Source organism: Astyanax mexicanus, chromosome 22, assembly GCF_023375975.1.
Source record: "Astyanax mexicanus isolate ESR-SI-001 chromosome 22, AstMex3_surface, whole genome shotgun sequence".
NCBI lineage: Eukaryota > Metazoa > Chordata > Actinopteri > Characiformes > Acestrorhamphidae > Astyanax > Astyanax mexicanus.
The window spans coordinates 28283862-28295859 of NC_064429.1; the positions used below are offsets into that span (position 1 = coordinate 28283862).

Sequence of the window (11998 nt, forward strand, 5' to 3'; positions counted from 1 at the left end):
TCCAATAAAAAAACACAGGAGAGAGAAACAATCCTTCTAAACTTTCAATGGAAGTCAATGTAAAAAAAGTTTATTTCAGGTCATTTTGAAAAGTTTCTATTGGTCTGTTCATCAAGAAATTGTGGCATAGTGTAAGGGACAGTTTGTCTGTTCAAATTATGTAGTAAACTAAAAATGTAGTGTTTTTCATAGGACAGCAACGATATACACTACTGGTGAAAGATTTTAGAGCACACCTATTGTTTAGTTGGCCAGTAGCTTTAAAGGAATTTAGCTGACACTTTTATCTAGAGCAACTTACAAGGTTGTTCCTATTACAAAGGTAGTACAATGTAGTGTTAGGATTCTGGCCCAAAGACTCTTATTGATGTATCACAGTATAGTCACCCAGACCGGGAATTGAACCCCAGTCTCTCACATGATGTTGTAGCTCACAAGCAGGCGGCGGTGTTATCCACTGCACCACACCTGCCAGTGCTGTATGACCCAGACAAGCTGCTTTTTTTTGTTTTTTTTAATCTTAGCAATGACTTTTTTACTGTCTGGTGTCTTATCCTTCTCTCTACTGCTGAAACCGAAGAGACTTTGTGAATTTAAATAAATTGAATACATGTTTTGCAAAAAAAAAAGGTAATATTATAAATATATATATTTTTAATAATACTAACATTTTGTTCACAGGATCTTTTGTACCATTTCCAGTTATTGACTAGATCTGAAGTTACATTACATTACATTACATTACATTTGGCAGACGCTTTTGTCCAAAGCGACTTACAATAGTCAAGTACAATGTAAAATAAGTTTAAAGGAAAAACATCTTTGGATAGGGATAAAAGGAGGACAAAGGGGAATAATAGGATAGAGGAGTGAAGGAGGGGAAGAAGGAAAAGAGGTTAGAAGTAGTTAGTGTGTTAGAGGTGTTAGGAGAGTAAGTGCTCTTTGAAGAGTTGTGTCTTCAGGAGTTTCTTAAAGATAGTGAGAGATTCTCCTGATCTGGTAGTGGAGGGTAGTTTGTTCCACCATTGGGGAACTCTGTATGAGAACAGTCTGGATTGCTTTGTGTGAAGTGCTTGAATGACAAAATAAAAGATAAAATATGAGGGTGTTATAAAATATTTTATATACAGCAACATAGGTCAGCATACAATCATCTTAAAAAAAACAATTACAAACAGAGACAAATTCTCTTTTTACACAACCAGGATTAGAAAACAAATAGAAAATCACACTGCTGACAGAACAATATAATCTGTATTTTTTTTCCCCTCAAACCAACTGTTAGGGGCATTCATTCTTGATCTTAGCTAAAATTATTTTTTTATGCATACAACTTCATGTTCAAGTTTACAACACCTAACAGAATGAACACCTACAGTTCTAGAAAAAAATGTATAAAAATTATATCCTCTGCAAGTTTATATGTAAATGTAAAACAAAAATCATAAGCTCATTCACATCCTATTTCAGTAGAAAAGTCCAGGATCTGTCTTCTATAGGGTCAGTTTTAAAAAACCCAGCGCGTGCCCCTTTACCATTTTTGAAAGACTTTAATTTTTTTTATGTTTTTTTTTTTTTTTTAATATTGTTAATCAATCAAGTTGGTCATTTGCTGCTGGATATTCTTTTAGTTTGCATTCTTTCTTTTAATGGGCATCATCTTCCTTTTCTTAATCCTTCACTTCTTCGCCCTTACTCACCACCTCCTCCTACTCTTCCTACTCTTCCTCCTCATCATCATCATCATCGTCGTCGTAATCATCTTGATCGCTGATGTCGGGGAAGATGTCCGTAAAAAGGAAGTTCTTCGCTTGTGTTTCCTTGAGCTGCAAGATGTCATGGTCAGGATGGTACAACCCATTTGATTCAAAGCATGGCAGGACTTTGTGATAGAGGAAGTCGATCGTGTCTGGTGGAATATAAAGAGTGTAGTCAGAATAAAATGTGCTTTAAACATTTACTTTCAGTGTAAACTAAACTATATATAGGGCTGCAGTAGCCCCCGTAGCCGATGGCAAGCTATATAAACAGGATGCAAACCAGCGATGTCCTGATCATAGTGGCAGTGCTTAGCCTGCTGGAAGACTCAGAGCTGTGAGGTGTTATCTTGTGTGAGTAATGTTGAACATTGACCAGAAATGTAAAGTAAAGAAGTAGAACTACTGACTACTCAAGCACAAAATGCTGTATCTGTATGTACTGGAGTATTATTTTAATACTTTTACTAAGGTACTTTATGTGCTGCATCATTACAATTATAAAAATGTTAAGAATTATTCCAAACCCACATTATCACTAAAGCCAGAGTGGTAGATGTTCTGCACTGTCACCGGGTTTGATGAAGCTCCTCATTATTGGGTGCTGCTCCTGTTCTGCCTTTCTTCTGCCTTTTGTAAATAACTAATTAACACATTACTGTACTTTTACTTTCAGTACTTCATTACAACATTTTACAATAAACTTCTTGCAATTCTTAAGTGGAAGTACTAAAGAATTCAACATTTGTGTTCTTAAGTGTGGAGCTTAAAGAACACTTCAATTTCTACTCAAGCACCTACTCAAGTCTGGGTCTCTAGAATTGTAATACTTCTCTGGGCAGCGTGCTCATGGCAAGGTGATGTGAAGAATCGAGAGTTATCATTTGAGTTTGAGTGAGACCTAATAATAGTGGGTGTTTGATAGATGGAATGTTTAATTTCTGTAGTTGTGCAGGAATTTAACATTCCTCGATACACAGTGTCACGTGTGTAGACTAAATTACCACCCACAGTGGACAGCACATTGGGTGGTAATGAATTGCAGCATCTGTCTAGAATTGTCCACAAACACATTTATAAAAAAAAACTAACAAGCATGGACAATTTCTGAACAAAATCTATATTATATATTATATATTTTTAAAGGGACATGGCAAAAGTCATGGGACACTATACTACTTCCTGCCCAGTAACCTGTGGTATGTCAGTGTAAATATTTTGCTGTTATTATAAGTTATTATTATAAGTGTATACCACCATTAAATAATGAAAAAAGGAATACAATTATCAACAACTAAACTGCTTATAAAGAAGTTCTTACCTGCAAAACATTTAGACTGCCAGTTCGGCACAAAACAGACTTTAAGTCTGTTCCATTTTTTTTGCACGTAACATGGAGGAACATCTCTACAAGGGAAGAACAGCAGAAACAACTTCAAATTAGACCAGATTAGACAGGGAGACGCAGTATGACTACATGAATTTTTGTACTCTGCAATAAGGACACCTATCTGGAGTTAAGAAATCAAGAGCATTACATTTTAATAGTATAGTTATTAGTGTAAAGCAGTGCAGTTAATTTATTCATTTTTTGTTTTGTTGTAATAGTTATTTAGAGTTACATTATATAAACCATACAAACAAATATTTAAGAAAATTACGCAATTATGCAATAATTAAATAAAAACAAACAACAACAAAAAAAAACGAATGTTAATTTCTCCTGTCATCATGTGACGGCTGGATCATATTAGCCAATCAGATGAGACTTTCAGAGAACAAGTAAATAAAACAGAAGTGAGAAGGGGGTTCAGGGGGGGTGGTTTGAGGGGCCTGAGTGAACAGCAATTTGAACGTGTTGGATGTATAAACTATTTGAGTTTAAGGTGGACTAACATCCACTCTGGGTTAAGCGGACCTGGGGAGCCGGACCTGAAAATAATTATTGAGTTATTGAGATTAACAGAGAGCTTTAATGGAGGAAATAAACACTAGTGTGTATTCTACCTTAGAGAGAGAGGTAATGTGCCACCCGCGGAGCAAGTGTGTGAGAGATGAGCACGTAAATGTAAGAGAGTGCCTGATATTTGGCAGAAAATTAAGTGTGGATAAAAGTAGCAGATGGCGCGTTCGGTAGTTTGCTGGATTGACAAGGCGATATGTGAGGTAAAATAATATGCGTACTTTGTAACATGGAATTGTACAAGCGTACTAAGAGGTCAAAATGCGGAACTTTTAGACAAAGGCCTGGGAAGGCCTGGGAAGCTAAACTCAGGATCCGTGGGCACCATTGAACTGGTGCTGGTCTTAGCAGCGGTGTGGGGAAGAAACAAGCCTCTGGGACTGAATATATATAATTCGAACTTGAGCGATGAAGTTAGCAAAGTAATATGCATTAGATATTGCGTGGGTATCGGACGAGCACTTTAGGATGGTATTGTGCCCGATATCGGTATTCATGCATTCATACTAACCTGGGATTAAGCATAAAATGAGGCATATTTTGGTCGGATGCAACTTAAAACACCACTAAATGATTATTAAACAAGTTGTGGTAAACTGCAAAATTCTTTTGAAACATACATAATATAAAACAAGCCCTATGATAACAGCCGCTCAGTAGCAGTTAGGGACCATGCTCACCCAAACAATGCCGACAATTGATCCCAGTCGACATCTGCAACATCTTCTGCTTGCATCTGATACATTCTACAGAAAAAAACATGGTAACACAGAATAAGAGGTTAGGTAGTCTCTACAAGAACTCATAGGAATGACAGCAAAGGCTGTGGGTCTGTAACTAGGTAGACATTGACATAACACTCAAAAGAAGAGCATAATACAGCAAAGAATACATCACAGTCAGGTAAAATACTGGAGTATTACTCTACTGCTTCTGCACTTTTGATCTTATATGATAATTAAATAAATGTGAATCAATAACAACTTACGCTTTTATAAGCATTATTCTGCCCTCGTTAGTGGTCCTTTTGTACTCCCCAGAAGCTCCAGAAGACATTTTGGCAGCTAAAATTGACATCCTTAAAAAAAAAAAGTAATATATTATAATCACTTCCATACAACAAAGAATGGCAGACAACAATTAAAAATGACTAGTGCTGTCAACGTAATTTTTTTAAATGCCAATAAATCATATGACAAAAGCCTGGTAATGTACTAGCAGTTTTATTTAGCGATATAACAGATTAAATTTATGTTGAAAAATTCTCAAATACTGGTGCATCTCAAAACATTTGTGTATCACTGAAAAGTTACTTTATTTCAGTTATTCAGCTTAAAATGTGAAAATCATATATTATATAGATGTATTGTACACAGAGTTGCTTATAGCCAATGAAAACCCCAAAATCAGTGTCTCAGAACATTTGAATATTAGATATATTATATAAGTCCATTTGGCAGTGTGGGCAGTGTGCCAAATCCTGCTGGAAAATGAAATCTGCATTTCCATAAAAGTTGTCAGCAGAGGGAAGCATGAAGTGCTGTAAGATAATGCTCTGCACCACACTACACAAATATTTATCCCAGAAATACAGAGAAATAACATTTTATCTCAAATGTATAGTTAATTACTCTGTTTACCTTAAAATATCCTTAAGGCTGAAAGGGTAATTGAATTAATTTTATTGTTTTAATGAGATTTTTTAAAATGGGACAATCGAAATGTGTGTTTAATATAAAAGCTGCTTACTTATTTATTTATTTTTAGAACATTGCCAAGCCCTAATCCAAAAAAATATATAATAAACCACACAATTATCATAATCCATATTAAAAGGTTTTGGCCAGTGAACTCACCATTTCTCTCTGCACTTGATCCAGGAGCGAGTTTTCACCTTTTCAGAAATGTTCCGCCAGGGCAGCCCTTTGTAAAGCATCTCTCTACTGACTTGTAGTGAGCGGATATTGGAAGGTCTAGGTTGGACCTCGCTGATGATATATTCCCGCACAGCTCCCAAAAGCCTCTGTAATTCCTTCTGGGACCACACGCCTAACCTTTTAGCTACAGGACAAAAAGCATTTTAGGAACGCAATTTACAGTTGAGTGTTTGGGTGCATTAATGTGAATATGGAATATTTCTGAAAAATACATTCACGTGCTGGCTCATGGGGCAAGACCTAGTATTGTGTCCTATTGGCATGTCAGTGTAAATGTGCTGCCACTTACTAATCTGAGAGTATCGTTTCTCGAGTGAGACGGCGCTTCTTCCAGTCAACTCCGAAATCTTCTTCCAATTATTTCCATGTAAAGTTTGCAGTTTGCAGAGTTGGTCAATTTCTGTCTGCGTAAATCTTGGAAAATAAAGACAAGAATTACGATGTGAGCCACAATGTAAAAAAAAAAAAACTAAGAGAACAAAACAGACAATAATAATTTACTTACCTGCCCTTGCAGGTGCTGTCATCGAAGATTTTTCTCCCACGAGTGTAAATGTCATGACAGGACCTGGGAATTCCCTTCGCTGTTATTAAAAAGATTTGTTGGGTAAATTATGCAATACATAAGTAAAGTGCCGTCAAAGTCTTATAAACTAGGTGTAAAACGAATAACTAACAATCCATATTTGGCAAATTAAGGAAAAAGGTAGAATAACTTCTACCAAACAATGACTGTATTGAAATATTTCCTCTGTTTTTTCAGCTTCAATTTTATTAATACTGTGTAACAGCAGCGTTGTATCCATTAAACACACACACACACACAAAGACATCTATATTACCCATGGTGAGTTAAATTACTGCAGAGAGCTGCTGAGGTGAGTTTAAACAGGCTTCACTCCTTCATTAACATTGTTTGCATTAGTAAAACTAACATTAACCGGCTAAGTATTGTAATTCATTTTTGTTTAATATAGGTATGCAAAACTAAAATATACTGCAAAGTTGGTCTTGGAGCCTAAATGTTTAGCTCTCCCCTCACCAGTAGGAAGTACAAATAGAAGGCATGACAAAAAATAATCATGACTAATCGAATATTGGAACAAATAATTGTTAGATTAGTCGACTACTAAAATAGTCCAGTCAAGTTGTAATTTGATCTAATCAACATTATTATTGTTCAATAGAGTTTATTCTTCCTTGTTTGCCATTTTGGCCAAATAGTTTTGGCTATCGAAATTTGGTAACTCCCTAGAAATAGATAAACTCTGAGAGGCTAAATTTTCAGGATATTTCAAATTAATAAATGCAAGCACTCACCTATCGCTTCAAAGAATTTATGATTCTTCTTAAGTTTATTTATTGCACTTTTCTCCTCTTCAAAACGCTGAGAATAAAAGAGCTTGGTGCCGCTGTCTATTCCAGTGAGGGCCAAAAAGTCCTCAACGTTCTTTTTTAGGATTTCATTTTCTGCCATTGTGAACCTTCCATGATTCAGAGGAATACCTTAAAACATAAAAGGAAAACACTAAATACAATCTCCACAATTAAAATAATCTAGAGTCTATGATCTAGTTCTTCTTTATTAACAGAAAAAAAAAATCCTAAACAATGTGCAACATTTGAGTAACCATTACCTAATTAGTATTGGTGCAGGGAAGCATGGAGCACAAACAAATCACTAGGTAAAATTTCCTTTATCAAGTCCATTTCTCAAAGTAACATCATCTGTGAATTTGGTCAGTAGTCTGATGTTTCTCAAATTTGAACCTGTATGCTGTTTTAGCACCATAAATGTAACTATTTGCCATCATTAGTGTTTTAATTATTAGTGAGTTGTGTGTAAATGGCAGTAGAGTGCAATCACTGAGAGCTAGCCAAGTAAATGTACAGCCTACACACAGCTGAGTTGGTTTTGACTGCAAAGCCTACCAAGTAAACAATGTGCAAAATACTCATGCTCTCATATATGTTTAATACTGCAATACTTTACAGATTACAAAAAAAGCATTATTAAAATACCTATTTTTAATTATTAGTTTACATGTAAACCCAATTTAAATCACCTGAATCTAGCAACCAGCAAAATGCTAAATACAGCAAAATACACTATATCGCCAAAAGTATTTGCTCATCCATTCAAATAATTGAACACAGAATGCAATCACTTCCATGGCCACAGGTGTATAATAAAACCAAGAGTCATGCAGACTGCTTCTACAAACAGTGAAATAATGGGTCTCTCTCAGGAGCTAAATGAACTCCAATACTGTGGTACCATGATAGGATGCAACACCTGTGCAACAAGTCCAGTCATGAAATTTCACTACTCACAACTAAATATTCCACAGCCAACTGTCAGTGATATTATAACACAGTGGAAGAGACTGGGAATCACAGCGACTCTGTGCTCTGTCAGTGTAAAATAACAGAGTGGGGTCAGCTGCTGAGGAGCATAGTGCACAGAGGAACCAACTTTCTGCAGAGTCACTACACCAATCTCTACACACCTCCAAACTTCATGTAGCTTCAGATTAGATTAAGAACAGTAGAGTGTACAGAGACTCATGGAATGGGTTTTCATAGCTGAGCAGTTCCATCCAAACCTCACATCACCAAATAAAAGCCAGGTGAGCTCATACCTTTGGCGACATAGTGTATTTATTTCCGTTGTACTTTTTGGTCAAAACATAATCAATTAATGTGAGGTGTTTCACTTTCTTTTTGTTTTAGATTTGCTGTGAGTATTTGGGCCATGAAGTGTAAATGGTAAAAATAAAACTGAACTGCAAATAAATAAGTATGCTAGTTTTTTAAAAAATTCAATATCAAATATTTTACGTTAGGTTGTGCTCCATTTTCCCTGCAAATTTTACGAAAATTATCCAGCTTACCCTTTTTTTGGAATTCCTTATACCGTGGGAGGTCATACTGAATCATTTTGTTAATATCCGCTTGTACCCGGGACCCTACATTTGGAACAAACTGTTTGAGTTCTTCTAAAAGTCCTTGATCGATTTCTTTGGAGACTCTCTCTTTTTTGTTATTTTTCTTTGTGCCAAACCCAGTACCAATTTGGACCCTCTCATTTACAGAAACTTCTTCAGTCTGTTCAGTTTTTGGAGTAATGGTCTGCGTCTGTCGTGTTTTTAAACCACCATTTTTGGGTGTCGCTTTGTTCTTTTTTCCTTTTTTTGATGGGCTTTCTTTTGGTCCTGTGGATACATTCACTGCCTCTGTCTCTTGGAGATCTGTGGATCTGTTCTGTTGTACAGATTGTACTGCAGCTGTTGTAGGAGATCCCAAAATCTGGGACAGATTTTGCTTTTCTTTATGTCTTTTTTTCTTTTCTTCCTTTTTTTTAACTTGTATGTTTTCTGCCTGCTTTTCCCCTGTTTCTGTTGATGCATCAAACCCGTTCTCTAGTACAGATTGTGCTGATGAAGCAGCAGATTCAAACATCTGTATTTGATGGTCCTTTTCTTTCTTTTTCTTTTTTTTCTTTTCTGAGTCTCCAGTTCTTTTATCGGTCATCATTTCATTTTCATCTGACTTCAGTGTTACATTCATTTCCTCTACTTCATCCCTGGACCTCTTCTTTTTCTTCTTTTTTCTTGAAACATCACTTTCGGATTCAGCAGGCGCAACAGTCTCTTCGGTCTGTCTCAGCTTGTCTTTCTTTTTCTTTTTCCTTGCAGGCTCTTCATGATGGGATGTTTCAGCTGCTGAACCATTTACCATATCTGTGATGTAAAGCTCAGCAGGATTATCTGAAGGTGTCTCACAATCCCTTGATTTGTGCCTCTTTTTTGGCTTTTTGCCATGTTCATGTTCACCTTCAGTCTGGAATTCAGAGCTCTTATTCTCACACTCCTGGGCGGCCAGATCCATTTTCTTTTGCTTCTTTTTAGACTTTTCTGTACTGTATGTAAACATGTCCAGTCGTCTCGGACTTCCTACGACGCTGCTGTCTGTGTCTGTTGACAGAGCAAATTGTTGGGGATTTTCAGGGACATAGGAACTGTTGGAACTCATCTCCAGGAAATCATCACTGGTTCTCTTTGCTTTTTTGTCCTTGTTTTTTCCCATTGCTCTGCAGTTTATGAGATGCTGTTCTTAAGACTTAGTAAGAATGCCACTCCACTGATCACCCCTCTTCTGTAACAAAAGCAAAAAGCAATGTGAGACACATTACATTATAACCTATGCAGCAACTAAGCCTGTCATTATTACTTTCTTATTTTACTATATCAGTGAGATTAAATGGTCTTAAAATAAAAACAGTTAGACAGAAATTAAGCCTTATCCTGGACTACACCGAATTTAAAAAGGAGATTTTTTTATTGAAAGAAAAGCATAGTGTACAACTAGTCTTAATCCCTGTCCTGGAATATGACCCAATAAGGTAAACTTAATAGACAATATTTTCTCCTCTTTACACGTATTTATGTATCACTGTCTTGGAGCAGTACTTGTGTATGTAACTAGAAATAAAATATTTTATCCTAAAAAAATACTACACTTCTAACACTTTTTACTATAGTACAATTTCAATGCATTCAAAAGCTTACGAATAAAATACCACAAGAATAAAGAAACTAATGTATATTATGTAGCCTAACATTTATGCTGACCTCCTAATTATGGCAATTTAATGTTTTACACTAAGCAAACTACATTCAGCAGTGTGAATCTTCTGATAAACCAGATAACATGTTCACGTGGGGCCTTTTTTGGGCCTGTACAATTAGCCGACCTGAGAAACAAAAGGTCTGTCCACAGGTTCAAAAATGGCCCCATATATGAATGATAGTAATAGTACAAGGAGCTGCACTGTACATGGGGTCCAGATGGGATCCCCTTAGTAAGTGCTTACTTGATGCTAACTTGACATTACTCAGATAGCGAACATGTTTATATGGGGCCTGTATGGGCAATTGGTGAATGCACAAAATGACTGACACCTCAAACAAAGCAAAGAAAACAAGTTCATATTCATAAGGTTTTTAGAGTTCAGAAATAAATATTTGATGGAATAACCCTGGTTTTAATCACAGTTTTCATGCATCTTGGCATGTTCTCCTCCACCAGTCTTACACACTGCTTTTGGATAATTTTATGCCTGCACTCCTGGTGCAGAAATTCAAGCAGTTCAGTTTGGTTTGATGGCTTTTGATCATCCATCTTCCTCTTGATTATATTCCAGAGGTTTTTAAATTTGGTAGAGAAACTTATCATTATTAAGTGGTCTGTTATTTTTCACTCACTCAGTGTGTGTGTGTGTGTGTGTCGTCCTACTCTGCAATGCAAAATGGGATTGATGTCTAAGAGCAAGAATTTAACTGGCTGATACAAAACGTGATTGACAGGCTCATGTCCCTAGTCCTCGTCTATTTAGGTCTCCGGTCTGCAGCATTACCCCTTTCATCTAATCTATGTATATAGCCCGCACACTGCACACAGGGTTTTTTTGGAAAGCTCATCTTAGTCACAGTAGTAACATATACCCATACCTGGAGCCCACTTAGTAAGCTAGGTTTCACTCATATCTAACTAATAAACTAACAATCCACCATTTCCTGGATTCATCAAAACGCTTTAAAGCAGATTTCAGCAGCTCATAAAAGCGCTCTAAAATGCAGCTGTATTTCAGGTGGTAGCCGTGTGAAGCCTGTTTGCTGAGTTTTACCTGTAAAGACTCGAATCTTCACCAAAAACGTGGCTTCCCCGCTCCTGTGTTTTGATTCCTGTAAGCGGAAAGTTAACACGAGGTAGAGATGTGCCCTTGAACCGGCGCTACTGACACCTAGTGCACAGGAAGGTAAGTGCAGCACAATGGTGTTGGCCTCTGGTGTCTCGTTCGTTCAGTGTGTTTTCTTTTCTTTTTATGTTTTTTTACATTGTAAATGTAATACTAAAACTATTTTAAAGCTATACAGGAATATGCGGAATTATTTTGTAAACAAAAAATTTTAATAAACCAGAAAATGTTTTATTCTTTAGATTCTTCTAGAAGGAGCCACGTTTATATTTGAGAAGCAGACCTGCTCACTATTGGTATTTTAATCTCAGAGTCACCTGGAATAGTTTTCTCAGCATCTTAAAGGAGTTTCTGGAGGTGCTGGACAATAGTTGCTGCTTTTCCTTCACGCATTTATTTATTATTAACCCCAATGGCATGGTGTTGCCCTCAGGCAGCAAACCACATTTTTGGTCATTACAAAATCCCTTTTATTTTGAATGCTATTTTCAATATAATGTCACAAGACAAGCCTCCATTAAATTAAATGAGTGGGAAGAATTTGTTTCAACATTCTACCTATAGGTGGAAGATTTTTTTC

At 36.4% G+C, this 11998-nt stretch overlaps 1 protein-coding gene across 1 annotated transcript; it reads right to left on the reverse strand.

Moving 5' to 3' along the window:
* Positions 1–1100: 1100 nt before the first annotated feature.
* On the reverse strand, positions 1101–11453 carry LOC103027566 (transcription termination factor 1). Its single transcript, XM_007239913.4, has 10 exons — positions 11347–11453; positions 8552–9815; positions 6978–7163; positions 6163–6241; positions 5947–6071; positions 5577–5781; positions 4709–4798; positions 4401–4466; positions 3079–3164; positions 1101–1909 (listed from the first exon to the last, which is right to left on the reverse strand). The coding sequence occupies exons 2-10, from the start codon at positions 9744–9746 to the stop codon at positions 1719–1721; spliced, it is 2223 nt and encodes a 740-aa protein (XP_007239975.3). The 5' UTR covers positions 9747–9815; positions 11347–11453; the 3' UTR covers positions 1101–1718.
* Positions 11454–11998: the final 545 nt, after the last annotated feature.